General features: G+C 43.2%; 2 protein-coding genes and 1 long non-coding RNA gene across 7 annotated transcripts in view; 1 reads left to right on the forward strand and 2 right to left on the reverse strand.

The window, feature by feature from the left end:
• MYCL (MYCL proto-oncogene, bHLH transcription factor) overlaps positions 1-3,049 on the reverse strand; it is a 103,172-nt gene extending 100,123 nt beyond the window's left edge. Inside the window, exon 1 of the mRNA XM_040469774.1 lies at positions 2,911-3,049. The gene's annotated coding sequence lies outside the window, so the exon portion shown is untranslated. The remainder of the gene's footprint in view (positions 1-2,910) is intronic.
• A 126-nt stretch (positions 3,050-3,175) lies between these two features.
• The window catches only part of CAP1 (cyclase associated actin cytoskeleton regulatory protein 1), a 28,181-nt gene continuing 6,016 nt past the window's right edge, over positions 3,176-25,340 (forward strand). The window contains exons 1-7 of one of the 5 annotated variants that reach the window (XM_040469771.1): positions 3,176-3,293; positions 18,663-18,784; positions 19,631-19,734; positions 21,150-21,227; positions 23,221-23,364; positions 23,466-23,551; positions 24,885-24,990. In XM_040469771.1, the coding sequence (XP_040325705.1) occupies positions 18,673-18,784; positions 19,631-19,734; positions 21,150-21,227; positions 23,221-23,364; positions 23,466-23,551; positions 24,885-24,990 (630 nt within the window). In that variant the 5' untranslated portion in view covers positions 3,176-3,293; positions 18,663-18,672. Of the gene's footprint in view, positions 3,312-18,659; positions 18,785-19,630; positions 19,735-21,149; positions 21,228-23,220; positions 23,365-23,465; positions 23,552-24,884; positions 24,991-25,340 lie in introns of those variants that run through there. The other 4 variants (XM_040469768.1, XM_040469772.1, XM_040469769.1 and 1 more) reach the window with 4 other exon arrangements.
• Positions 8,478-14,583, reverse strand: LOC121026918 (uncharacterized). The gene is made up of 3 exons (XR_005788497.1): positions 14,348-14,583; positions 11,450-11,451; positions 8,478-8,516 (listed from the first exon to the last, which is right to left on the reverse strand). It is a non-coding gene; the product is annotated as an uncharacterized LOC121026918 (long non-coding RNA).

Genomic DNA, 25,340 nt, shown 5'->3' on the forward strand with positions numbered 1-25,340 from the left:
AAAGAAAGAAAGAAAGAAAGAAAGAAAGAAAGAAAGAAAGAAAGAAAAAGACAAGTGCACGGATCATTACTTAATTAGAACTGTGATACCAGCCAGGAAGGAAAAGTAGTATTCAGTGGGAGTGTATACCTGGGGAACTAGGTCTAGCCTAAAGGTTCATATTCAGGTCATCCCCCTTCCATTTGCCTTTCTCCTTGTCATCTTCCTCCTCACCATCCCCTTGATAACAATGGCATCTTCTGCCCTGTCCCTTCTGCATTGTCTCCTCTACATTGTACCCCCATGTCCCAGCCTTGATTCAGACCCTATGCTACCTTTGTACCTATTTTCTGACAGATCCCTCTGCCTCTTCCCCCTCCGCTCAAGCCCATGCTCTATCCTGCAGTTAGAGTTATATTTCTAAAATGTAATCTAACCAGCTCCTTCTTTCTTTCACATTAAGGTTTTACCTCTCTTGTCTGGCACAGCTTGTTCAACCTCTTTCTCTTCAGCCTTAACTCCTATTCTTCTATAGGAACCTCTCACCTCAGCCAGTCACAGATTCCATCCCTGCTACCGTTTACTCAGGTCTGCTCTCAATGTTCTCCCCACCCATCTCAGCCCAGGAAATGACGATTCCAAATTCAAGGCACTCATTGGTCATGTGCCTGATGAAAGCCCACCATGGATGAGAAATTGGGCAAGATCAGTGAGGAGGAAAAAGCTGGAAGTCAATAGTCAGTACTTCTGATGACTGCCCCAGATGGCAACACCTGTTTCCACAATAGATTGTAAGCTCCATGAGGGCAGGGACAGAGTCTGACTTGTCCACTCGCATACTCCTCATTGTGTCTAGTGCAAAGTAGCAAGGTGCCTACGATGCTTCTTGAGGAAGAACTCATTTTTTTCAGTGTATAAACAAATGAATAAATAGGGGCACCTGGGTGGCCCAGTCAGTTAAGTGTCTGACTCTTGATTTTGGCTCAGGTCATGATCTCATGATTCGCGGGTTAGAGCCCTGCCTTGGGCTCTGTGCTAAAAGCGCAGGGATTTGCCCTCTCCCTCTCTCTGCCTCTCCCTGCCTCTCTCTCAAAATAAATGAACTTTTAAAATGTTACAAAATAAATAAAGTGATAGACACTGCTCTTAAATTGCCTCCCGTGGGGTTACAAGTACATGTGGTTAGACTCCTTAAAAGATTAGAAGTTTCCTTAGGGGCAGGGGTTGTGACTTACTCATGTGTGCACTCTTTACAAAGAATCACTTTACAATGTAGTTTCATATAGGTTACTGCTTCTGTTTCTTATTTCAACCCCACAAATTATTATCCCCATTTTGTAAATAGGAAAACTTTCTTCCTTTCATCCTTCTTCCTGTTTCCTCCTCTCTCTCCCCTACATCTGGAATGCATGTCTAGGTATCTGCTGTCTCTAAATTCAGAAAGAGATTGAGGGCTTAAATGGAGAGCTAATTACAATGAGGGTCAGGGAGGCTATTTGCCCTAGGTTTCACAAACATGAAGCACTCAAATATAATTATTTGATATATTTGTGTGATGTGTGTGTGTGTGTGTGTGTGTGTGTGTGTGAGAGAGAGAGAGAGAGAGAGAGAGAGAGAGAAAGACAGTGTTTTTTGTTAAATGTAAATATTTAAAATATAAATTTTTTGTGCCCTATTTTGTCATGTGGTCGTTTTTCTTTTAAACATACTGGAAGTCACAAAATTAAAAAGAGGCCCAGGTTCAGCCAAGTCAGGTAACCTAGCCAGTCTAATTCCTAGTAAAGTGCCCAAGCCAGGAATTATGGAAACCCAGGATGTCTCCCCATCCAGAGGCATCACTAACTCAAAACTGTGGCACATGTTATTTCAGTATGGTCTGTGGCATACTCATGGGATTTCATCATTTAGATGTGTTTACTTCAAAGTTCTAAGTTACTCTGTGACTTTGGCAAGTAATTTAGCTTCCCCATTTGAAAACTGGAGGCCATAATAGCATCTACCATAGAGAGTTCCTATTAGGATCACATGAAAATGTTCTTGAAGCATTCAGCACAGGCCTGGCACATAGTGCGCAGTAAATGGTGGCTATTATTATAAGAACTGTATCTGTCGAGTGACTTTGGCATATAGCGCTTGCATTCAACTTGAAGCTTGGAGCTGTCACCGTCGCTCAGCCGAAGGAGTGGGAACAATTGCACTCGCCAATTTTTTCTGGAAATAAATCTTTGTGGGAGGATAATCACCGGTTGGAAAGTGTGAGCCTTGAGGGAACAAAGCTCTGATCCCCAGGCCCGAGGACCACGCGAAATCTCTCTCCCCCGCGGGCTGCGGCCACGGAGCCTAATGTCCCCGGGACTGAGTGGCAGGTGGCAGGGCACGCCCAGCTCCGAGCGAGGCGGCCTCACAAACCGGTTTTAGCGGAGCGGAGGATGATCTTCGCTCATTCCGTTCATCTTATTCTCAGGGACCACACCCTGCGCGCGGGGAGGAAGGACTCCAAAACCGCGGGGCGGAGGCTTCCGCGCGGTCCCAGACCTGACCATCTATGGTCACAGAGCACACGGAACAAACGGGAAGTGGGGCGAGCCTCCACCTTCCCAGCCAGCAAGCCGAGCGACGGCGGGCATGCCCAGAAACCCAGGGCTGGACCCACGCGCCCTCACCAACCACCTCCCCACACCGGCCTCGGGAGGTATCCCTAGGACACTGTTCAGACCAACGGCATCCGCACGTCACAAACGGCGATACTGAGATATGCACACCCAAAGAGGCGGAGCTTCGCCTCAATCTCCTCGGAGAGTGGACGATTGTCCGGGATTCCCAGAAAATCCTGACTCCTAGTCCCTCCAAGACCCCTTCCGACGGCTAGGCTAAGGCACTGGCCTCGGTCATTGAGACCGCACTGATAGGAGCACTAATTTAGCCACTCACCTGTTCTCCTTCTCCGGAGGTGGAGCTTAGCTGGTAATTTCGGCCCTTCATTGGCCCGGACGACTCAGCTCCCGCTAGTTGGCAGGGAGGCGTGGCCTACCCCTGAGCACACACCGGGGGCCGCTCCGGCTTTGGGGGCGGGACCCTCTCCCACGTGCCCTCCGGTCTAGCATGGATTCTCCCTTCCGGGCGTGGAGAATAGGGGGCGGAGCCAGGAGCGGGGCGTCCAGACTTCCTCCCGGGTCCCTCCACTAGCTCGGCGTTTCAGCAGCCGTCCATTTCCGGTGGGGGTGCCGCGCCCAGTAAGGGCCCGGAAGTGGGTCGCGCGAAGATTGCTGGGCGGTTCTTGCCGGAAGTGGAGAGCGGCTGATCGCAGTCCGGAGGTGAGGCGGGACTCTGAGGTGAGGGTACGCGGCCGGGTAGGGACGGGGGTCCACTCCGCGGCCCACTGGTCTCTGGAGTTGTTAATGGTCTTACCGACCTATGCGCGTACGGTGAGCGTTGCTGAAGGGGCCATAGCGGAGGCCCTCAGGCCGACCCGGGATCCTGGGCGCGGTCTCTTGAGGTGGGGCCAGGGTGACCAACGGAGCCGGGCTCCTCTGGGGAGGCCCCTCCGCTGGATTTTGCAGTCCTGGCCGTCAGCCTTAGCGGGGGCCTGATTCCTAAGGTGCCCAGACCTAGGCATTCCTAAGGAACCAACGACACCTTAGAGTCTTCTCTATGCCCCATCTCGTCCCCATTGCACAGATGGGTAAATTGATCCCCGGGGAGGAGAGGCTGGTCTACGACCGTATAGCGAGTGAAGGAAACAGTTGGACTCAAGACTTCAGTTATTTAGATTAACAGCCCCAGGTCCTTCCCACGACTGTTTCCCAGGAACCTCTTTCTTTACCTCTGAGTGGTCTTCCGGTCGGTGTCGAGTCGCGGCGGGCAGCTGCAGGTTAAAGACCGCCCGCTGCGTGGAATTTTTTTTTTTTTTTTAAATGCAACCTGTTTGGAATACCTGGGTAGTTTTTCACAAGAGAGTGGGGCAGGTCTTTGTGTTTGCAATCAGATAGCCTCTCCTTCCTCCAGGTCTGTTGCTCCTATTCTGAAAGGCTTGTTTAACTTTGTTGAAGGTGTTGCATACTTCTGGACCTGAAATCAGATGGCTCAGGTTTGGTCTGTCCGCTCTGCTAAGTTTCTGTAGCTGTAGATGCATTAACTTCCTTGAGCCTTATTTTTCCTATCTTTTAAGCGGAGATCTCTGCATATCTCACAGGATTAAATTCAGTCTAACAAATTGTGTTTATTCTGTCAAGCACTCTGCCATATCTAGGGAATGCAGTTTTGGAAGGAAAAAAAAAAAAAAAAAGCCAGACCTTTGCCGGGACGTTTAAGAAGTAATTATAAATGTGATGAGTGTTAGGAAAGAACAGTGTTGGAAATATATAACTTAGGGCTTAGGAAGATCCCTTCTGCAGAGCAGAATTTAAGATGAATTTTGAAGGATAAACAGCATGAAGCTTGGTGAGAGGACGAGCACCTTTTCAGGCAGAGGTTTGTATCAGAACTGTGTCAGTTGAAGCTCTTTGTAGGGATCCCTGTTCAGCTGAAAAACAGGACAGCCCAGCACATTCATCATTCACCACTCATTCATTGAGCCCTTAATATGTATGAGGTACATACTAAATGAGGCACTTGGCCTGGTGGCCAGGAATACAGCTGTTACCATGGAGTGTAGGGGGGCAGACAAGTAAATCAGGGATGGCTTGCCATATGCACTGTCATAATGCACTGTGTGAGTACAGGGCTATGGGAGAATAGAGAGAGGAATACCTGAGCCAGACTTCCGAGCTTTGAGGAGGAAATGGGAGGATAAGTCTTGCAAAACTTACTTAGCTGTGTGGTCAGTCTGGAAAAAGGATTTCCAGGCAAAGAGTACAAGTGCAGGGACATGGTGATCTGGACATGTGAAAGACCATGGCTAATTCAGTGACTGAAATTCTAGTAATGCTTGGAGAAACGGAGGAAGTGGGAAGTGGTGGGTCAGATATAAAGGACCTTGTAAATTGTGCTGCGTAACGTGGATCTTAGGAAAATGATGTGGTCAGATTTATGTTTTAGGAAGTTTAGTTTGTCAAGGCAGAAGGGACATGATGGCAGAGTAGACCAGTGTTGGGAAGCTGTTGCCATAGTCTTGGCCTGAACTGAGACAGTGACCATGGGAAGGAGAGGAGGGATGGGATTTGAGCAGTATGTATTTATGTATTGTTTTTTAATATGGGGGGGGGCAGAGGAAGGGGGATAGGGGATCTGAAGCAGACTCTGCACTGATAGGCTGACAGCGGTGAGCCTGGAACTCAGCAGCCAACCAGGAGATCGCAAACTGAGCTGAATTGGGACACTCAACCCACTGAGCCACCTGGTGCCCCTTGAGCAGTATTTAAAAGATAGAAACCATAGAATTGGAGGCTGATTATTTATGGAAATGAAGAGGGGTGCCTGGGTGGCTCAGTCGGTGGGGCATCTAACTTTGGCTCAGGTCATGATCTCGCAGTCTGTGAGCTCAAGCCCTCGTTCGTCTCTGTGCTGACAGCTCAGAGCCTGGAGCCTGCTTGGGATTCTGTGTGTGTGTGTCTATCTCTCTGCCCCTGCCCAGCTCACGCTTTCTCTCTCTCTCTCTCTCTCCTTCTCAAAAATAAATACACATTTTTTTAAAAAGGAAATGAAGAAATAGTCGTCTAGGATGAGTGCCTGGTTTCTGGCTTAGGGAACTGGGTGGTACCATTCACCAAGGTAGGTAATGTGAGAGGAGAGGGGTAAGTTGGGGAGGTGGCATGGAAAGAAGATGAATTTTGGACGTATTTAGTTGGAGGTGTTTGCAGCACATCCAGACAGATGTCGGAATAAGGTATCCCAATTAGAGGAAACAAGGGCAAAGGTGCAGAGGCATATATTCAGTGAAGCACCTGGAGTATCGGAGTTCGCCTGGAGTTTGTGGTGGAAGTAAGACCAGGAAAAAAGGTAGATAGATGGCTGCCAAGTTGTGAAGGGCTTTTGACGCCTCGTTTGAACGCGTTTGGGTTTCATTCAGCAGTTGGCAATTTGCTTATCGTTTGAGTTGCACTGGTCCAGCATAAAGAAATGTCTGTAGGAGGGAAGACGTTTTTTTCTGTAGGAATTGCCTACCTTTTTCTTCACTAGAAATACTTTTGTCAGTCAGGTGGACGTAATTTATGTCTGAGAGGAGCTTAAATAAAATGGTAGCAGTGAAAAGCATTTTGTCAGGGTACAACCTGTCATGCCAGCCCAGACTGGTGGTAATGTTAAGTTTCAGTGCGTGTATTTTTGCTCTGAGGAGGTTAGCTGTTTAGTTTGTAAAATGGTTTGTTTCCAATCTGGAGGGCGATCTTTTTTCTCACCCCCTTTTTTTGGTTATACGTACGTAGGTTTAGCTGCGATTATTTTTGTAACCAGGAACTAAGCCTTGTAAAAGTGACTTCCTCCTTTTGGTTTTCTGTGAAGCACTTGATGCATTTTACAGGTGCCTGGGTGGCTCAGTCGGTTGAGCGTCTCATGTTGGCTCAGGTCATGATCTCACCGTTTGGGAGTTTGAGCCCGGAATCCCCAAATCAGTCTCGCTGTTGTCAGCGCAAGGCCCTTCCTAGACCCTCTGTCAGCCTCTCTCTCTCTCTGCCCCTCCCTGACTCGCCCGCACTCACTCTCTGTCTCTCTCTGTCTCTGTCTCTCAAAAATAGACTTTTTTTTTTAAAGACACATTTTACTTAAACGAGCAAATACAAAGTGTCATTGGAAGTTGAACTCTCTAGTTTGAAATTAAAATTTTTTTTTTTTAATGTTTATTTATTTTTGAGAGAGAGCGCAAATGGGAGAGGGGCAGAGAGAGAGGGAGACGCAGCATCTGAAGCAGGCTCCAGGCTCAGAGCTGTCAGCACAGAGCCTGACACGGGGCTCGAACCCACAAACCATGAGATCATAACCTGAACTGAAGTGGGACGTATAACCCACTGAGCCACCCAGGTGCCCCTGTCTGGTTTGAAATTTAATCTGAGGTTGAAATCTGAGGATCCTCAAGCCACATCTTGCCCACTCCTAGTGATTATTCCTTTGAATTGTCATCATTTTCTTTTCTTTTTTTTTTTTTTTTTTTTTTTTACTTTCTATTAACGTGGCTTTCATACTTAAACTTCGCCTTCTCTACTACAACCAGGCTAATCTTTTAAAAAGAACCATTTTCATCTTTCCTGGCTTCATATTCCCAAAGAATTAAATCTAAATTCCCTTGTCCAGTTTACAAAATTCTCCACATTAGACCCTTAATTAGCTTTCATTGGATAGTACAGGTTGACATTCTGATTTAGAAAGTCCTGAACCCGTGGCATTTTATTTATACCTCTTGTGCTTCCCTTTTGCTCCTTATTACATTAGAACAGGGTTTCTCAACATTGGCACAATTGACATTTTAGGCTGGATGGTTCTTCATTGTGGGGTTGGCCTGCCTGTACATTGTAGGATTTTAGCAGTATCCCTGGCCTCCACCCATCAGATGCCAGTAGCACTTGGCTCCGTTGTGCCTACCCAAGATGTCTCCTGACATTGCCTAGTGTCTCCCGGAGGATGAAATTGCCCTTGATTGAGAACCACTGCATTCGAAAGTATCATAACTATGTTTGTGCAGTGTTATCTCTCCAATTAGATTTTCTAGGGCAGGCTTCATGACCATGCTTAGCACAGTATACACACATCATAAGCACTGGATATTCTGTAGTGAATGAATCATTTTTCATTGAGGCAGCAAGAATCATTGTTTGTTTAAAGGAATTTCTGGGGTCCTTGAAGGACTTTCATTTTTGCTTTTTTCCTCAGAGGGTGTGATCTTGATAGAGAAATGCCTCTGATTAGGCACTCACCCAGAAGGAAGCTTTGGGTTAGTTGACAGTGCAAGTAAGCAGATTTATATATCTCTTACATTGAGGATATATACATTCCTGTTTTATTCATGTTGCCTTCTTTTCTTTTCTTTTTTCTTTTCTTTTCTTTTCTTTTCTTCTCTTTTCTTCTCTTTTCTTCTCTTTTCTTTTCTTTTACTTATTTTTGAGAGAGAGAAAGAGAGCATGCCACGTGTGCACAAGGGAGGGGCAGAGAGAGAGAGAGAGGGAGAGAGAGAACCCCAAGCAGACTCCACGCTGTCAGTGCAGAGCCCAACATGGGGCTGGAACTCACAAACCATGAAATCATGACCTGAGCTGAAATCAAGAGCCTGATGCTTAACTGACTGAACCACCTAGGTGCCCCAGTGTTGCCTGCATTTAGACAACTTAGTTTAGTTTATTATTATTTATTTTTTTAATTTAATTTAATTTTTAATTTATTTTTTATTTTTATTGTATTTAATTAAAAAAAATTTAACGTATATTTATTTTTGAGAGACAGAGGTAGAGCGTGAGTGAGGGAGGAGCAGAGAGAGGGGGAGGCACAGAATCCCAAGCAAGCTCCAGGCTCTGAGCTATCAGCACGGAACCCAACGCAGGGCTCGAACTCACTATGAGATCATGGCATGAGGGGAAGTTGGATGCTTAACCGAATGAGCCACCCAGGCGCCCCTAGATTACCGTTTATTTTAAATTGCCATTTTAAATTTATTTTAAATTGCCATTATTTTAAATTGTTATAGTTTATGTTCTTGGTGCTCAGTGTTTATTTTGATTAAGTTGTTATAGTTGAATCATCTTTAATGCGACTAATAGCATTTCACCATGAAACTGTTTCTTTTTGGTATACCATCATGTAAACTTAATAAAAAGAATCAAAGCTCTAAAAATATCCCTTATTTATAAATAAAGCTTCATTTGCCTTGTATTATGAGACATGTGTTAAACTCTTCCATTTGACTAGAAAATAGAGTTGAAATGTTTCATGGAAGGAGTGAGCTTGCTTTTTTTGTGTTTTGTTTTTTTGTTTTTCTGCAGAGGTCATTAAAATTCCTATACTTAAGTTTAATTATAGACTTACAGTCACATATCTTTTCATATCTCTATTTGTAGCTGAATCCTGGCTAGGGACAAATGGAGTCCTTAGATCTATCTTTATGCAACTAGCCAGCTGAAATCAGCCAATGTGCTTTTTCTTTATACAATGTAAAAGTTGCCTGCTGAATGCTCTTACATAGTTGATCTTCGTAATATTCCTTGGGTATAAGAGAGAGGGGAAACCCATGGCCACACAAAGTTGTTTATTGCCCTGACTGTTGAAGCAGCTAGTTCTAAGTCTGACTTCAGCTTGTACATTCTAACTAGCTTTACTCACTCCTGGAATTTCAGATAGGGCACAGGAGACAAGTGTTGATATTGGATTGGATTCTTTCCCTCCCTAGAAGATAGGTCTTTCTCTTTTAATCTAAACCTTAGATGGCAGTGACTCAGGCAGTAAAATGTCATTGGTTCCCTCTGAAACCAAATGCTTAAGGAAAAACAGTGGCTCCTGATTTGGGTTAGATTTAGGTGGTATCTTTACTGGGGCAAAGTGGTATCTGTTCTTTGGTTTCTGGTTAAAACAGCCAACTTGCGCAGTGCCTGGGTGACTCATTTGGTTAAGCGTCTGACTTCAGCTCAGGTCATGATCTCACGGTTCTTGAGTTCGAGTCCCATGTCAGACTCTGTGCTGACAGCTCTGAGCCTGGAGCCTGCTTCGGATTCTGTGTTTCCCTCTTCTCTCTGCTCCTCCCCCACTCGCACTCTGTGTGTGTGTGTGTGTGTGTGTGTGTGTGTGTGTGTGTGTGTGTGTGTCTCTCTCAAAAATAAACATTAAAAAAAACACAAAAAACCCATAGGGGCACCTGGGTGGCTCAGTAGGTTAAGCATCCAACTTCAAAGCTCAGGTCATGATCTCACGGTCCATGAGTTTGAGCTCTGTGCTGACAGCTCAGAATCTGGAGCCTGTTTCAGGTTCTGTGTCTCCCTCTCTCTCTGCCCCTCTCCTGCTCGCACTCTCTGTCTCTCCCAAAAATAAATAAACATTAAAAAAAAATTAAAAAACACATAGCCAACTTGTGTCTCCTGTTAGTATGTCTAGGTTTTACTTTGACGTAGTAGAGCCTAGTGATGAGAACAAGGCTCTAATTCTATATTGTTAGGAGTAGAACTAACTAATGTCTTACAGCTTGGTGGTACCTTAGGAGAGAGATCCTAATGGAACTCTTTTTTGTTTTGTTTTGTTTTTTAATAAAGAAATTAACTATGTTAAAGAAGGTTGGAAAATCAGGAAATTGTCTAAAACCCCATCACTCCAATGTGACAAATACTGTAAATTTTGTGTTCTATTCAAGTCTTTTTCCGCGGTGCATTCCTTGTAATTAGAGGTCTAAGTTAACGTTGCAGTGAATATCTGCCTGTCACTTTCCCCACATTCGGATTATTTTATTAGGATAACATCTCAGGGACAGAAATACAAAGTCAAGGCCAAAAGAAGCATTTTGAAGCAGATCAGTCGGGCTGCCATAGTATGCAGGCTGACTTGTATAGCTGCTTTTCAGTTTTACTTAAGGGTATGACTTAGAGGAACGACTACCAGACAAAGTAGAAAACATTTAAACGTGACAACTTCCTACTCAAGTAGACATTCATACCACTGGCTTAATTGTCTGGTGAGATGAGACAAGAACTGCAGGAGTAGCCTGGTTCCATTTACTTCTGAACAACTGCCTGGAATAGGCTGGAGGAATTGGGTTGTTTGAATTGTTCGAATGATGAGACTCTGAAGCAGCTTTGGCAGGAATCACTAGCCAATTCTGATTTTTTTCTTGGTTTTAGACCACAAAAGAAATTGCTGGAGAATCCACCTCATAGTTTCTTTTTGCTGTGTGTGATATCCCTCCAAGAGCCTATCCATTCTCATACTTTGTGATATTTCTTTGTGGATAACTTGCAAACATTGTTCTCCAGCCTTGGTCCTTCCCCAAGTTTTATTTCTAAATACCCACTTAGAAGCTTCAGCTCTTCTTCAGACTCTCCTTTTCCAAAAGACTTCATCTTCTTGCCCCAAATAGTACATGCCAGAAACCTGTTTCTGCCTATAGTGTCATCCTTCTCTTAGGCCCCTGGATTTGCAATTCGAGTCATCTTTGCTTCCTTTCTGAGTGCTACAGTACTCAATAGTCACTACCACACAGTTAGTACTTGTTCTGTGTTTAATGCACACTTGTTTTGTATGACCTCCAAGGGCAGAACTAAGATCAGTGGGTGGAAGTTGCAGGGAAGCAGATTTTGCCTCCATATAAGGAAGAATTTTTAGTACTTTGAGCTGTCTGAAGGGAATGGGCTGCCTCTAGAAGTCTCGGTTTCCCCACACTGAAGGTACTTGAACAGAGGTTACCTGGCTAATTGCTGAGAATGTTGAAAGGATTGTTCTGGCATCAGATGGTGTTTTTACAAGATGATTTCTAGAATCCCTCCTAATCCTGGCAGTGAAGGATTCAGTGGAAGGTAGCTTTGTTTCTCCTGCTAGATTAGATTCCCTTGGAACAGGAAAACTATTTTACCACTTAATTCAGGTGCTGGTTACGTAGTTACCTAAAACTGATTATTTGTGGGTTAATTGATTCTTTTCCTTTCATTTCCATATCTGGCTGGAGAGTAGATGGTATAGATTTTTTTTCTTTTGAAATATAAAAAATATTTTTTTCAGCAGCCCTCTCATTTTACAGCTGGATGAATAGCAGCTTTCAACCTTAGACCCTATTAGCTTCCTAGTTCAACCTAACCTAGACCTTAATATTGTCGCATTTTTCCAAATTGCATTCTGTTTATCAAATAGTACTTGTAAAAATGTTGCTTTCATCATATTACTCCTTCACTCAAAACCCTTAAATGGCTTCACACTTATCACAGCATCAGATTCAAATGCTGCCTGGCTTTCAGTGCCCTTCATTACCTAGCCTGCCTTGCTTATCCAGCCTTATTTTTCATGATGCTTGATGCTCTATGCAGATTAACCCACATAACATACTTTATGTGCCTAGCCCCCTTATTCTCTCCTCTTTGTGTCTGATTGCTCTAGAATGTCTTCCCTTTTTTCTTTTACTTTTTCTATCAGGATGCCCCCCTTTCTCCTGAAACCAGACTATCTCAAGGCGCCTGGGTGGCTCAATTGATTAAGCGTCCGACTTTGGCTCAGGTCATGATCTCACAGTTGGTGAGTTCGAGCCCCACATCGGGCTCTATGCTGACCGCTCAGAGCCTGGAGCCTGCTTCGGATTCTGTGTCTCATTCTCTCTCTGCCCCTCCCCCACTTGTGTTCTGTCTCTCAAAATTAAATAAAAATGTAAAAACAAACAAACAAAACAACCCCAGACTATCTCCAGTCCTCACTGATTTCTTCTCAACTCTCAGAACATATAGTAATTTATAGTGTCATTTAGAACCATACAACATTTTACAAAGAAAAAGCTCCAGTATATAGGCTGATACTGGAACTTTTCCTACTCTAAATGGAGTTAGACAATCTCTAAAAGAACTTTAAAAAACGTGTCACTAGTATTTATCCCATTGGCATTTTCATTTGTGTTGGCCTTCCCAATAAGAATGAAATCTTCTTGGGGCGCCTGGGTGGCTCGGTCGGTTAAGCGTCTGACTTCGGCTCAGGTCACGATCTCGTGGTCCATGAGTTCGAGCCCCGCGTCGGGCTCTGTGCTGACTGCTCAGAGCCTGGAGCCTGTTTCAGATTCTGTGTCTCCCTCTCTCTCTGCCCCTCCCCTGTTCATGCTCTGTCTCTCTCTGTCTCAAAAATAAATAAACGTTAAAAAAAAATTTTTTTTTTAATTAAAAAAAAAAAAAGAATGAAATCTTCTTGAGGGCAGATGCCATTTGCCTTCTATGTCTTCAGTAGCTGCTAAGTACAGTGCCAAGTACAGTACTAAGCACTTTCATTTTATAAGCATCTTCTGTGTGCCCGGTTGTTGTAGGTACTGCGAATTGGTGGGGCTGGTTGGGGGAGGAGAATGGATAGATTCCCATCTAAAGCCTGAATTCTAGCACAACGCATGTAGTGATAACATTTTACATTTAAACTGTATTTTAAGGTTCCCAAAGTGACTATTCCTCTCCATTGATCCTTACATCTCTGTGTGCTAGGTAAGGACTCATTAAATGACAGTCCTTTAGTTATACAGTTAATACATGGCAGAGCTGGGACTCAAAGCTTGGTCTCCTGAATCCTAGTTTTTTCTTAGACTTCTAAAATTAGGACTGTTTCCCTTTCTGAAGCTTTTACGATGAATGCCTAAATAGTTGGGATTCTGTACATTCATTTATGGAGGCTTACTTTTAGTTATTGGCTATTGTCAATCAGAAGTGGCAAACAGGGACACCTGGGTGGCTCAGTCGGTTAAGCGACCGACTTCCAGCTCAGGTCACAATCTCCCGGTTTGTGAGTTCGAGCCCCGCATCAGGCTCTGTGCTGACAGCTCGGAGCCTGGAGCCTGTTTGGATTCTGTGTCTCCTTCTCTCTCTGCCCCTCCCCCACTTGTGCTCTGTTTCTATCAAAAATAAATAAATGTATTAAAAAATTAAAAAAAAAAAGAAATGGCAAAGAACAAGATCAGGCAGGGCTATGGTTTTCTACTTTGGCAACTCTAAATTCTTACGGAAAAGCCTTATTTTAAACATTTGCCTTCCAAATATGTGTCATCTAGCCTATGAAAAAATATTGGTCTCCACGGAGAAAATTGAAAGCAGAGAAATTAAAAGCTGCTAATAATGTTAACTGAAGACACGGTGAAGAGCCCTTGAACCCACAGTAATGTGCTCAGCAAGCAGTAGGGGCTGGATGCTGTGATGAATTGCATAGTCACTTAATTTCTTAAAAGCCATGTGGAGTGGTGGGAAGAGCCTCAGACTAGGATTCAGAAAATTTGTGTTCATGGCCTAGGTTATCTGCCTCTACCCACTGGTTGTTTCATATCTGGGAAGCTTTTTAACTTGAGTTTCTTCATTCTAAAGATGGGGATCAGTATCTTCATACCAGACTCTAGAGAATTATTTTAAGTCTTACAAGCATCAGATTGAGGATGTAAAGCACTTACAACTATAGGGGACTATTTTTAATTACTGTTATATAATCTAATAAGGTTATTTTCTTATGATACTTTGAAGATCTCAATATCAGTGTGGTATGTGCCTAAGAAGGTAGCATTTATTTGAAAGATGGGAGTATTTGTAAGATCCTGCAGATAGGCGAAGAGGAAAAAAAAAAGAAAGGTAAAACAAGTCTCCCCAGATTTGTCAGAGAGAGAGAGGAGAGAGCCAGACTTGTTTTGAGGGGAGAAAGGTTAAAGAACCTGTAATAACCTACTGTATTTATAGTGCTTACTACATTTATAGTACTGGAATTACAAACACAAGACATGGTCCCTCCCTAGGGTGGCTGGTTGCCTATTAACTATTAAATAAATGATTTTAAACCTGTATATTAAATGTGTGGTAGAGGTAAGTGAACAGTGTTATGGCCAAATTGGAAATGTTTCTTGGAGAGGTGGTACCTTAGCTGAGTCTTAAAAGGCAGTAGGAATTCTAGAGAGGGGGCAGATTAAGAAGGAAAAGCATACCAAACTGGACAGGCTTCCTGGAGAAGGTAGCACTTGAGCTGAATCTTAATAGGCAAGTAGGATTTATGAGATGCAACAGCAACCAATCAGAGTGGATAGCATGAAGCCTCAGAAATGAGAGAAAGCATGCTTCTTTCTGGAAAATGAAAGTAGTCCTGGGTGACTATAGTGTGTTTAGAAGGGTGTGGTAAGAGATAAAACTAGAGAAGAGTGGTGGGAGATAAAGCTGGACCAGATATGGAAATCCTTATTTGGACTTTACTCGGAATGTCCTGGGGAGTACTGAATGATATTAAATATAAGGCTATCTTAATTACATTTGCATTTGGGAAGGATTATGATGGTAATGTGGAGAATGGATAAACAGGGTGTATTTCTGTAATTAGGGGATACTAGCAAGGAGGTTATTGCAGTAATCTAGAAAAAGTCATGAAGACCTGATTTCTGACAATCAGAATGAAGGCAAGGGCATCTATTCATGAGATAAACAAGATAGAGCCTGTGGATTTTGATAACTGAATAGACTTGGGGGAGAAAGGAAGAAGATAATTTAGTTAACTCTTATGGAATTCTTGCTATTTTTCAGGACTGGGTCCAGTACTGCTACATGTATAGTTGACCCTTGAACAACACAGGGGTCAGGGGTGCCAACCTTCACCAGTGCAGTCAAATATCTGTGTATAACTTTTGACTCCTCCCCCCATCCCCACCCCCTCCAATTTAACCACTAATAGTGTACTACTGACCAAAAACCATACTATAAAATAGTTTATTAACACATATTTTGTATGTTATGTATACCATAATACTGTCTTCTTACAATAAGCTAGAAAAGAAATGTTACTAAGAAAATCATAAGGAGGGGTGCCTGGGTGGCTCAGTCAGTCCAACTTGATTTTGGCTCAGGTCATGATATCATGGTTGTGGGATTGAGCCCCACATCAGTGAGGAGCCTGCTTGGGATTCTCTTTCTCCACTCCACAAGCATACACTTTCTCTCTCTCTCTCTCTCTCTAAAAAATAAATAAACATTTTTTTCTTTATTTTTATTTATTTATTTTTTTTAATTTTATTTTCAACGTTTATTTATTTTTGGGACAGAGAGAGACAGAGCATGAACGGGGGAGGGGCAGAGAGAGAGGGAGACACAGAATCGGAAACAGGCTCCAGGCTCTGAGCCATCAGCCCAGAGCCTGACGCGGGGCTCGAACTCACGGACCGTGAGATCTTGACCTGGCTGAAGTCGGACGCTTAACTGACTGCGCCACCCAGGCGCCCCTAAACATTTTTTAAAAAAATCATAAGGAAGAGAAAATACATTTACAGTATCGTACAAAATTCCTGTGTAAGTGGGTCTGCGCAGATCAAACCTGTGTTCAAGGGTCAAATGTATTTCCCCTTTATTCTCACTTTAGCCCTTTGGATTTTGTACTGTTGTCTCCATTATATAAATAAGGAAGCTGAGACTCAAAGTTTGCTAACACTCATTAGTCATAGAGCCAATGAGTAGTGTTATTCAAACCCTCAATTATCTGTCTTCTCAAAAGACCATGCTTGTAACCACTATACTATACGGCCTAATAGTTCCCAGGTTACTAACTTGGTCAATCAGGTGATTGGTAGTAGTGCTGGATTGCCGAGACAGTGGGGGGCGAGGTGTGGGAAGACCATGAGTTGTTTTTGAGACATTTCAGTTTGAGATCCCTTCGGAATAGCCAGGAGGGGTGTCTAGGTGGAAGCTGGATTTCAAATTATAAATTCCAGAAGAATGGCTTGAGCTGGATATGCTGCTCTGGGAGTTGTTAGTCTCTAGGTGGTTGTGATCATGCCACTCTGGAAGGAGGCTGGATGGTACGGTGATAATGGTAGTTGAAGGCTTGGGAGTGGACATGACCACCTGAAAAATACGAGTATGTGTGTTGGGGTGGAGAATGAGACGCGGTGTGTCTTTTGGTTCCTTCAATTCTGGATATTCTTTCCCATAACATCTCATATTTCACCCCACCTCTACCCAAAACAAAAAACTAAGTACTGTTCTATGTTTGGTTAATGGTAGAATGAGATTACCTATAAATGATAGCTGTATTATCCTTTTACATTCTGTTTAAGTTAGACAGCAATGAAAGCTTACAAATACAAGCGAAATGTGGGAAAAAAAGGAACTGAAATCTCATGAAGCTGTATTACTAAGCTGTTAAGATGGTTAGGTGTTCACCAACCCTGGCAGCCATTAGAGACACTTGTCCTATGTTTTCCATGTTAACAGTGGCCTCAACCTGGAGCATCCATGGTATATGAAGGAATATAACCAGTATATCAAATGTGTAGTAGAGATAAGTGTACAATGTTATGTGGTTGTATCTATCTTTTTAACATTTTATTTTTAAGTAATCTCTACACCCAACATGGGGCTCAAACTCATGACCCCGAGATCAAGAGTTGCATACTCCACTGACCGAGCCAGCCAGGTGCCCCCAGAATGGGTGGTATCTATTAATGGAAGATAGCTTGGGAGTTTATTGTGTTCCTTGCCTTTTCCTCTGGCATTTATAGAGGGTGGCAGATTATATGTGAATCTGTCCCTGGACAGTCAGTAATTTGAGAACTCAGGTGGCGGTGCATAACATGATTGCTTCTAGTCTGCTCCATTTGTGAGTAGAACAGAGACTTGGAGGCTTCTGCTGCTTCTCCAGGCCAGGGAATGAAAAGGTTTATTTGGTTTACCTTCACATTTTTTTCTTTGATTCTTTTTTAAACAACATTCTCTGGTTGGGCCCAGAGAGACCAGAGCCAACACACTGGAAAAAATGGACAGGGATTATGTTGTCTTCCTTACTTTGTCTTGTCAGCTGCTTATCTTGTCCACAGGGAGGGCAGTATGTTAGATTGAGATAGTCTGACATGACATCTTTGGGGAAATTGTAATTGCTGTGGTCATTTTAGGCAATTTCAAGGGTGTTGGGTTCATTCGGCTTCAGTTACCTGAACTAATTAATGTTTTGAAGTGGAATCTCCAAGTCAAGGCTTTGTCTGAAATGTCACTGACTGATTTTTATATCACTTATGGTGTCAACCATTTCATGTGGATGTGTGTTGAAAACATTTAATGATTATGAACTTTCAGAATACTTGTCCCTCTGGAGTTTGGGGATGCTATATTTCAGGTTCATTAACTTCATAAATATTTATTGAACACCTTCTACCTGCCAGGTAGTGGTCTGGATGGTAGAGGATAATAGGCAACAAGCCGGAGAAGTACCTTTCTGGGGTAGAGCTTACTTTCTTTAGGATTTAGACGTTGAATGAGACTAATTTCAGATAAATTAGTACTTGTGAAAGATCTGTAAAAAGCTCTTCTGGATGTGTCTATTTTTCCCTACTGCAAATCTGGATCATACCCATCCTCTTTTGTGAAGCTTGGCTCAAGTGGCAGCTTCTCCATGCTATCCTCTCTTGATTCTTTCAGCTGATGCGCTCTTCCCCTTCCTAAAATTCTGTTATTTTCTGCAACATTCTTGTGTTATCTTCACATATTTTTTTCTATTTGTAGTTGTTAGGGTACACGTCAAATAACTACTGTCAGACTAAGTTATTGAGGGCAGAATAAATACCCTATTCATCTTGGTTTTCGGCATTCCATATGTGGGCAGCAGGATGTTGCAGGAAAAAAACACTGAATTTAAAGCCAGATGACTGGAACTAAAGTGCTGGCTTTCCTATTAACTAGCTATGTGACAGTAGGTAAGTCATTTAACTTCACTGTAATTACGTTTCCTATCTCTAAAGAGTATGTTGATTAACCTTCCATTCCTGAATAGTTGTTGGGAGGCACAAACTGAGATAATATATTGACCATACTGTGTAAATTCTAAATTCTGGCATAAATACTTGGTGTTGTCATAGTAAATATTCAGTAAGTATTTGAATGGGGAAACATTTGCTTTCAGTGAACACCTTTTCCTGGGTAGCTCTCTTGCTTAATGAGGTCTTGATGATTTTGCAAATATGTTCATCTGTTTTTCATCTGGTTTTATTATTAAATGATTCTGTTCTTCCGAATTGGCATCTTCGTCACCCCGTGAGTATTCTGTCTTTTCTCCTTAGGTGCTATGTACTATTAACACAAGTGACATGTGATCTCCTTTAGCAGGTCGTACATTATGGCTGACATGCAAAATCTGGTAGAAAGGTTGGAGAGGGCAGTGGGCCGCCTGGAGGCAGTATCCCATGCCTCTGACATGCACTGTGGCTATGGAGACAGTGCTCCAAAAGGTAAGCAATATGCAGCACAGCAGAATACTTTGAATGAAGACTCTGTCTTCGCCTGAAATTTTTCTGTCGTAGGGTATTCTCTCCTTTGGAGCTAACTTCCCAAAATGCTTAATCTGCTAAGTTCATCGCCTGTGAACAGATAAGAGAGGAAGTGACTTGTGCAGGGAGGCCTGTGGTTATTTTAACATAAGAACTTCCTGCTTGTGTGATATTTCCTGTTCTTTCTTTAGCAAAATGACTCTAGTGTAAGTCGAGTGACAAGTGATATTAAAACTCTGTCCAAATGATTGGCAAATTAGCCATTTTGTATATGCACCAAATGAATCATAGAATGTTAGAGCTAAAAGGGAGATTGGGGTTTTTTTGTTTTTGTTTTTGTTTTTGTTTTTCATTTTAATTTTATAGATAAAGTCAAGCTCGAGGAGGAAAAGGAACTTGGGGTCACACAGGCAGTTAGTGGTGGTACTGGAACTATAACCCAGGTTTCCGGACTCGTGTTCCAGTATTCTGTTTACTGTATTACCTTGCTTCTCCACTTTCATGTGGAAGTGCTTTTTAAAAATCATCTTTCTGGGGCGCCTGGGTGGCGCAGTCGGTTGAGCGTCCGACTTCAGCCAGGTCACGATCTCGCGGTCCGGGAGTTCAAGCCCCGCATCAGGCTCTGGGCTGATGGCTCAGAGCCTGGAGCCTGTTTCCGATTCTGTGTCTCCCTCTCTCTCTCTGCCCCTCCCCCGTTCATGCTCTGTCTCTCTCTGTCCCAAAAATAAATAAACGTTGAAAAAAAAAAATTTAAAAATCATCTTTCTGGTGCATGACTGATCCTTTGTGGTGTGTGTCTCTCTCTAGCAGGAGCAGCTCCATATGTGCAAGCATTTGACTCACTGCTTACCGGTCCTGTGGCAGAGTACCTGAGGATCAGTAAAGAGATTGGGGGAGATGTGCAGAAACATGTAAGGATGTATTGCCCCTTTTCCCCCTCTTTTAAGGACTGGTGGTGGTCTTCAAATCCAACTCCTTCTTGGTTTAAGAGTCCCTTGGCTCCTTCTCTTTTACCTTCACTGAGGAGCTCACTCCAGGCACTGGAACAGTTCCTCAGATTTTTCCAGGCCCTCTGCTTTGATCACATTTACTGTGTGGGCTTCTTTTATGCAGGTAACTTGCTTGGTGCATAAACTATGGCTTGGTTCATCTCTATAGTGAGAACATTCTACCATTCTGATCCCAACATGTTATATAACCAAGCCTAGGGTGGCTTATGCAAAGGAGTCATAGTCATGACTTAGCGTTTATAAAACTATGCTCGATAGTTATTAGTTATGCTAATGTGAGTTATTTTCACACTTAGCTCACAGCAGGAATGTGAAGTAGGCAGTGACAGGTGCCTCTCCACCCACCTCCCTTCATATGCTGCCACCTACATCGTCACCACCCCCACACTCACATATATATTCTGTATCTTTCTTTGGGACCCAGAATCTTTTTCCTAGTCCTGAATGGTCCTCTGTAAGCAATAACCATGTTTAGGATCTTCCTGACCCTTCAGCAAGACTGGTTGCTTGATCTTTGGAAGGTCTATTTTGAGCCTCTCCTGTGCCATCTGTTGGCAGTGGTGTTAGCTCTAGTGAGTGGGACTGGGACTTGGATACAAGAGTGGGGGCTTGCATTTTTTACTTTATGCAGTTTGTCACATATAAAGATTTAAAAACATGTATCACGTACACATTCTAAAAATGCAAATCTAGAAAAAACAGGTTACCTTATTTGAAATTTTCTATTTAGATAGTGCCTGTAGACTTATGTTTCTTAAACTCCTTTGACCATGACGGTCAGGAAGAAAAAATGTATTTGTGACGGAGTCAGAAGCTTCACAAAGCAGTCTTACCTACTTGCATGGCACTCTTTTTTTTTTTTTTTTTAAATCTGTGAATGGGTCATGACCCAACCTTTGAGAAATAGCTATAACCTAAAGGAGTAAATACCTTGGGAATTTGGGCATCAATTTGGCCTTTGCCTTGACTTCCACCTCTAGTTTTTGAGAAAAGAGCCTTTTTGGTGATGTGAGACAAGAGGGATTTTTCATTGCCCTTCATATCGCACTGCGTGTACAGTTGCTAACTTGATTTCATCTAAAGCTGACCCTAATTGCCTTCGTTTCCCGGATATGTATCCCTGATTAGTTGCCACGGGAACGGTGGTACCTCTAATCCTTCTGCCACTCCCTGGAAGTGGAGTACCTGAGGAAAGCAACAGGAAGTTCCCGGGTTGCTACCAGACTACATGGAAGTGGAGGTTTCGGGTTCTTCTTATCAGGACCCTCTCCAGTTGTAATGTGGCGAAAATAACTGATTCTTCTCCTTTCCGGCAGGCGGAGATGGTTCACACGGGCCTGAAGTTGGAGCGAGCTCTCTTGGTTACAGCCTCTCAGTGTCAGCAGCCAGCAGGCGTAAGTTCACTGCTACTTGGTTTCCTTGTGGCTTGATGCTCAGGATGGGTTGAGAGGTTTCTGCCAAGTACGGCGACATGCTAAAATGGACCCTTAGCCTCGTGTGCGTTCACACCAAGTCCCAGAAGTAGTCAGACTTAAAGTGCCATATGGGAATGTGCCATTCAGTATTTATTGGACTCTACTGGTTTTTTTCCCCCCCCATCCTTTTTACTTGGGACTGTAGTTACTCCTGGACTTTGCTGCTTCTCTCAATAGACAGCCTTTTTTAACCTCTTGGCTGAGGCCAAATTCATCATATTGTCCCGTAAGCCCTTGGGTCAGAGTAGTTCTCTTGCTTCACTGTGACTGGGCTTTAGTAATGCTGCTGTGGAGACCCTAAAACTCCTCAAGTACTGCTTCTTCCCTCATCTTTCCGTGGTGGAGATCTCCCTTGAAGTGTACTCTTACCTCAAAATTTTATGCTACCAAGGTGTGAGAATCAATTAGAGGAAATAGATTTTTCTCACAACCAAAGATTTTAGTTTTGTTCTGTTTCTTTGTTTTTTAAGTGTTTATTTATTTTTGAGAGAAAGAGACAGAGTGAGTGAGCGTGCACGCGCTCCAGGGGGCATGGGTGCAGAGAGAGAGAGAGAATCCCAAGCAGGCTCCACACTGTCAGTGCAGAGCCTGACATGGGGCTCAGTCTCACGAACCATGAGATCATGACCTGAGCCGAAACCAAGAGTCAGATGCCTAACTGACCGAGCCACCCAGGTGTCCCTATTTCTTCTTTAGGCATTTGGCTTTCCGTGGCAGAGAGGTAACGAAGCAGGTCTTCCTGCGACTCTTGTGTTTAAAACCCCTGGACCCTCAGCATGCCTAAATAATATAAAAATAGTTTAAGATAATGTTAAATATATTAGACTTTAATTCTTAATCTGTCTTGAATGGTTAAGGCATTTTTTCGAAACCTTTTCTCCAAACCCGCACTTTCCACAACAAATCAGGCAGCTGAGACACAATTATATTTCCCTTGTTCTAGACTAGGGATTGATAAACTACAGCCTGCAGGCCAAATCTAGCCTGCCATCTAGTTTGTAAGTGAAAGATTTTTGGAACACAGCCATGCCCATTCTTTCAAGTATTGTCTGTTGCTGCTTTATGCACTATAATGGCAGAGTTGAGAAACTGTAGCAGAGACCATATGTCCTGCAAAGACTGAAATAGTCACTGTGTGGCTGTGTAGAGAAAGTTTGCGGACTCCTGTGTTAGACTGTTTTCATGCTGTGATCTGAGAATTGCAGTGTTCAGGAAACTGAGCTTTGGAGAAAGGGTAAAACATGGAAACACAAGATTCATCCATTTTGCTAAGCTGCCAGCTCAAATGCCAAGCCCTCTATTTGCATTTGGTTCATCAGATCTCTGCTCAGCAGCTGCTATATAGCTAGCAATGTGTGAGGGTTGTAAAGATTATAAAAGAAGGCTGAGACAAAGCCCTGGTATTTGAAAAGTTAATGAGAAATTTTGAAAAACATACTCACGTGGATCCACTAATAGTTTGTGTTGGTGCATGATAAGGTGCCAAAATTGGTTATGCTGACAATAAATGCTATAGGAGGCCAGTGTGGCTGGAGTTGAAGGGCTGTTCCTCATGAAGTATAAGGAATATTTGGATAAAAAGAAAAAGAAGAGACCATCGTGAGTAAAGGCTCAGAAATGAGATAGTATCTCCTACTAGTGGGGCAGAAAAGAGACCAGTGACTGAAATGGTAGAATTTTGTGGTATAGATGAAGTAAGGGTCCTGATCATGAAGAGCCACCAGATCTAGCCTGAGGAGGGTGAGGTGAGGAGCAGTGTCTTAGCCATATGAATCTGTGCAGGATGAGTACAAAGTTTATTTGGGTGTTCATCATACAGCCCATGAATTCTTGCCTGCAAGGTCCGAGTTGACAAACGCGTAAAGCTTTTGTGGAAAGACTAACCCGAATCTTCCCCTGCATCTCTTCCTAGAATAAACTTTCGGATTTGTTGGCACCCATCTCCGAGCAGATCCAAGAAGTGGTAACCTTCCGGGAGAAGAACCGAGGCAGCAAGTTGTTCAACCACCTGTCAGCTGTCAGCGAAAGTATCCAGGCCCTGGGTTGGGTGGCTGTGGTGAGCAGCGCAGCTTCCTTGGGAGGGAAGGGGTGGAATGAAAGAGGTAAGGGGACATGGCTGGAGAGGCTCTGAGTCACTGACCGCTGCTGTTTCTCTAGGCTCCCAAGCCTGGTCCCTATGTGAAAGAAATGAATGATGCTGCCATGTTTTATACAAACCGAGTCCTCAAGGAATACAAAGATGTGTAAGTCCAGCCTTTTCTTAAGGGGTACAGGACACGTCAGCTGATTACTTGCCGGAGTAGCATTTGGGGGTTAAGGCTGTTGTGTTGGCTCTCCATCCCAGGGCTGCTTTCTCAGAAGTTTTATAGATACTGGCTTATAGAGGCTGCATCTGCAAGCAGGAAGTGTTTCTCCTTTCACTTCTGCTTTTTCTCCAAAGGGTTTATAGAGCCCCTTTTAGTCTTCTCATCCTTACCCTTCCAGGTTTAGGAAGTTTTGCTGGAGATAAAATGGACAAATGCCCTTTAATTTGCCTGTTTAGACAAGGTAGATTTTGTTCCTTTGTTGAGAATTTCTAACTGGCTTAGGGACAAAAGGTTCGGTAAGATTTACTCGGAAATCACCCTGACTATTCACGTAGTCAGGTAAAGTGAGAAGGCAGCTGTCTGGTGAAGCACGTGTATCATGTAAGAGGAGGGGAGTCTCTGTATGTCTAACCACGTATGTTCACCAGTCCTAACTGACTTCTCCATTGCTGGTTTTGAGCTGGAGTGACTGCAGGCAGCTATCACTCAGCTGCATAATTACCCAAACCCTTCCTTTCTTCTGTCAGTCATCAGTCAACCAACATTTGTTGAGTAACTACTGTGAAGGAATAGCTTCGTGTGTGTGAAATAGGTCTCAGAACACCAGGCACTTCCTTGATCCCTCCTTCCAGCAACCTGGAGTTAAGCATCGCAGTGTTTTGACTTAACCTGCCTTTAAACTCCACACTTCACAGTTGAGCAAATTAGGTCTTACGATAAATAGGCATAAAGTCTTCTAATATATAAGAAGAACCATAATTCAGTGCTCTTTCTATAATCTAATGCTGGTTATTTCCTCCAGGGAAGTTTTAAATTTTTGGTGGGAGGGGCATACTTTGACATAAGGCACTGTGGTATAAGGCAGGTGAGTTTTTTGAAGTCCTAGAGTTCCACAGTGATGTGCAAGAGACCTTCTATCATATAGCTTCATGCACAGAATGCCTGCTTTTATTAGTTTTGTATATTAGGTTCTCCCTAAGGTATACTTTGAAAAATATGGTTTTGTTATACTTAAAAAAGTTTGAAGAATACTGCTATAAGAGATAGAAAGAGATATAATCTGGAGTCCCTATCCTAATGGACTTTAGTCTAATTAGGGTAATAGCATAGGTTAAAAAAAAAGCAAAGCTCAGTTGTGATAGAAAAGCTGCCATTGAGCAAAACCACACCACAGGTGGGAGGATATGAGCTCACAGATAGGAGGGGTTCTGGAATCACTATGGTAATGTGCCCTGACTGTCTGTGGTGAGTTTCTCTTTAATTCTCCTAGTGATAAGAAGCACGTGGACTGGGTCAAAGCTTACTTGAGTATATGGACAGAGCTACAGGCTTACATTAAGGAGTTCCATACCACTGGACTGGCCTGGAGCAAAACGGTTAGTGAGCCTTTCTTCCCTCCCTCTATCCCTCCAGGACAGGGGTCCACAAGTTTCTTAGACTTTGGTGCTACCAAGGTCCAAGAAGGAATGCTAGTCTTTACAGTGGAGAGTAGAAAGAAAAGGGGAGAAAAAAGAAAAGTGTGAAGAAAGCGAGGGTCAGAGAAGAATATCCAATTCTATTCAGTTTCAGTCACATGGGTCAGAGATAGTGATTGGGCTGGAGGGGAGCCAGAAGAATGAGTTACATTATCGCAACCCTCCAGACGCTTAAAAATAGAGACAGAAAACCCCTAAATACAAGTCAACAAGTAAAATACTGTGATAAAGATATAGACGACAGAGTAAGA

Source organism: Herpailurus yagouaroundi, unplaced genomic scaffold, assembly GCF_014898765.1.
Source record: "Herpailurus yagouaroundi ecotype Mexico unplaced genomic scaffold, PumYag 77, whole genome shotgun sequence".
Classification (NCBI taxonomy): domain Eukaryota; kingdom Metazoa; phylum Chordata; class Mammalia; order Carnivora; family Felidae; genus Herpailurus; species Herpailurus yagouaroundi.